The sequence below is a fragment of the Phytophthora infestans genome, genomic scaffold (genome assembly GCF_000142945.1).
Source record: "Phytophthora infestans T30-4 supercont1.46 genomic scaffold, whole genome shotgun sequence".
In the NCBI taxonomy this organism is placed as follows: domain Eukaryota; phylum Oomycota; class Peronosporomycetes; order Peronosporales; family Peronosporaceae; genus Phytophthora; species Phytophthora infestans.
Genome location: NW_003303713.1, coordinates 1,060,398 through 1,062,773, shown reverse-complemented (window position 1 = coordinate 1,062,773; position 2,376 = coordinate 1,060,398). Strand labels below are relative to the sequence as shown.

Genomic DNA, 2,376 nt, shown 5'->3' with positions numbered 1-2,376 from the left:
CTTGCTGTTGCGAATTTGCTTAACTGCTATTTTGAATAATCAGATCGGTTCATAAAGTGTAAATTTGGACGGAATTGACAAGACCAGTGTGTAGTTCTGTTTTGTACCGGTACCTTTCTGAAAGTCGTTTGTGTTTCGAACACCACAATAAAGAAACACTTCGTTGGACGCAAGCACACCGTTGTATCTGTCTCGTCGTGTTCGTTGGCAGAATTTCGCAGGCATTGGATACTGGCAACGCAGACGCCTCGCTATTTACTACCTACCGCTTCGAAATCTGCTTCAAAATGCCGGAGTACCTTGTTTTCTTCGTGCACCAGCACTTCGACTTCCGTTACCCGGAGCTGGAGGCTTTGCTGGCAATGCAGAATCTCCCTAATGCCAATAAGACGGTGTTGAAGGACCCGGGCACTGGGGAGCTGCCGGAACCCGAAAGCTCTCCACTCGTGCGGGTGCAGCTCCCTTCAGCGAAGCACGCTAAGTTCCTCTCAGAGCGTGGCATTCTCGTCAAGGGCGTGTACGAGGTATGGGGTCATACAGCCAGTGGTGGCGGCTACGACGAGCTCGTGTCATCGGTGGAGGCCTTTCAGGGGCCACAGAAGCATCGGATTTTGCAGGATGACAAGCGTTCATGGCGCATCAACGTGGCCATATTCGGCAAGAAGCTCAGCATGGACGAACAACGCGAACGACGAGAAAAGTTTCGCGAATCTCTACCCTTTGCGGGCCCCGTGCAAATGAAGAGCCCGGACGAGACGTTCTTGGTGCTCGAGGAACTGGGTTTGGACCAGGACCTGCACCCGGGCATGAAGCCAAAACAGATTTTCTTTCTACGCGAACTTGCGGGCAGCGAGAAAAATCGAGGGCGAGGTGGTGCTCGAGACCTGGTCGACCAACACACATTGAAGCGCAGAGCGTACATTGGCCCCACGTCAATGGAGTCGGAAATGGCCCTACTAATGTGTAATATGGCGCTGGTGCAACATGGAGATCTGGTAATCGACCCGTTTGTGGGCACTGGGAGCGTCTTGATCCCGTGTGGAACCCACGGCGCAATGTGCTACGGCACAGACATCGACATCCGGGTGCTGCTCGGTACTGGTGTAGGTGTCACAGGCGCTGGCGTTGTTCCCATAGATACAAGGTCGGACGGAAAGGAGCGCGTGAACGTTATCACTAACTTTAAGCAGTATGGTCTTCCGCTTCCAGAGCTCGTGCGCGCTGACAACTCTATGTCGCCTCTTACCAGGCAGTGCAAGGGTTTCTTCGACGCTGTTGTGTGTGACCCGCCTTATGGAATTCGTGCCGGTGCTCGTAAGAGTGGGCGTAAGCGCCAGACCAAGAGCGACGTGGCTATGGCAATCAAGCAGGCGAACTATATCGCACCCACCCAACCGTACGCTGCTGAAGATGTGATGAAGGATCTACTGGAGTTCGCCGCTCAAACATTGCGCGAAGGTGGTCGGCTAGTCTACCTACTGCCTACGACATACGAATACACGGACTCCGACCTTCCGCGCCACCCTAGTCTGCAAGTTATCGCGAATTCGGAACAGAAGCTTACGAAAAAGTACGCCAGACGCCTCGTTACAATGGTGAAGCGTACACCAAGCGCTGAGGAGATGGCTGTGGTTGAGGGTGAAGAGACAGCTTCGAAGAGTAACCCGGGTAATGTAAGTTTCGCGAACCTGCGAGAGAAGATCCGCAAACGCAAGTCAGACGATGTTGAGGGACTGGATCAACACTAATTTGAAGAGAAGCGAAGCAGTGACATAGAGATCGTTTCGGTTCTTGCTAGGATGTGACTTCAATTTTCTAGTATAACTGCAGAGAAGACATGGCTTCCTGAAAAAGGCGGTAAGTCTAGAGATGGAAATCTCCGCGTGGACTTTCACTGCATTTTCCTTCGAGTAGAGCTAGGAAGCTTGGCAGCTCGAATGACGTCAATGTCGCTATCGTTCATCTTGTGCGAGTCCGATGAGGAGTCGGCACCCCGCACCCGCCGGCAGCGCAAGAAGCGAGAAGGATCAAGCGTGGGGCACCAGGCGGATGCAGAAAACATTTCTTCAGCTGAAAAAAAGAATCCGAGTTCCGTAGCTCGTCGACCCAATAAAGGCGGAAGCAGCAAGAAAAAAAGAAACACGTCCACCACAGCGCCTGAGAGGTATGCAGCTGTAGCCAGAAGTTCGATGTCACTTCTTTAGATGATAACTTATTAGTGCAGACAGCACCGCGTTCGTCAACTGCAGAATATGCGCCAGCGCCGCTACCGTGAGCGCAAGAAGTCTACGGCATCGGCGCTGCAGGTCAAAACTAAGGAACTGCACCAGGAGAATGGAGCGTTGGAGACAGCGATTTTAAAGCACTTCAAGTCGC

The 2,376-nt window shown here is 52.5% G+C and overlaps 1 protein-coding gene across 1 annotated transcript; it reads left to right on the top strand.

Moving 5' to 3' along the window:
- Positions 1 to 287: 287 nt before the first annotated feature.
- Positions 288 to 1,777, top strand: PITG_16940 (tRNA guanosine-2'-O-methyltransferase, putative; the record flags this gene model as incomplete). The annotated part of the gene is made up of 1 exon (XM_002897310.1): positions 288 to 1,777. The coding sequence occupies one exon, from the start codon at positions 288 to 290 to the stop codon at positions 1,746 to 1,748; it is 1,461 nt and encodes a 486-aa protein (XP_002897356.1).
- Between the last annotated feature and the right edge of the window lie 599 nt (positions 1,778 to 2,376).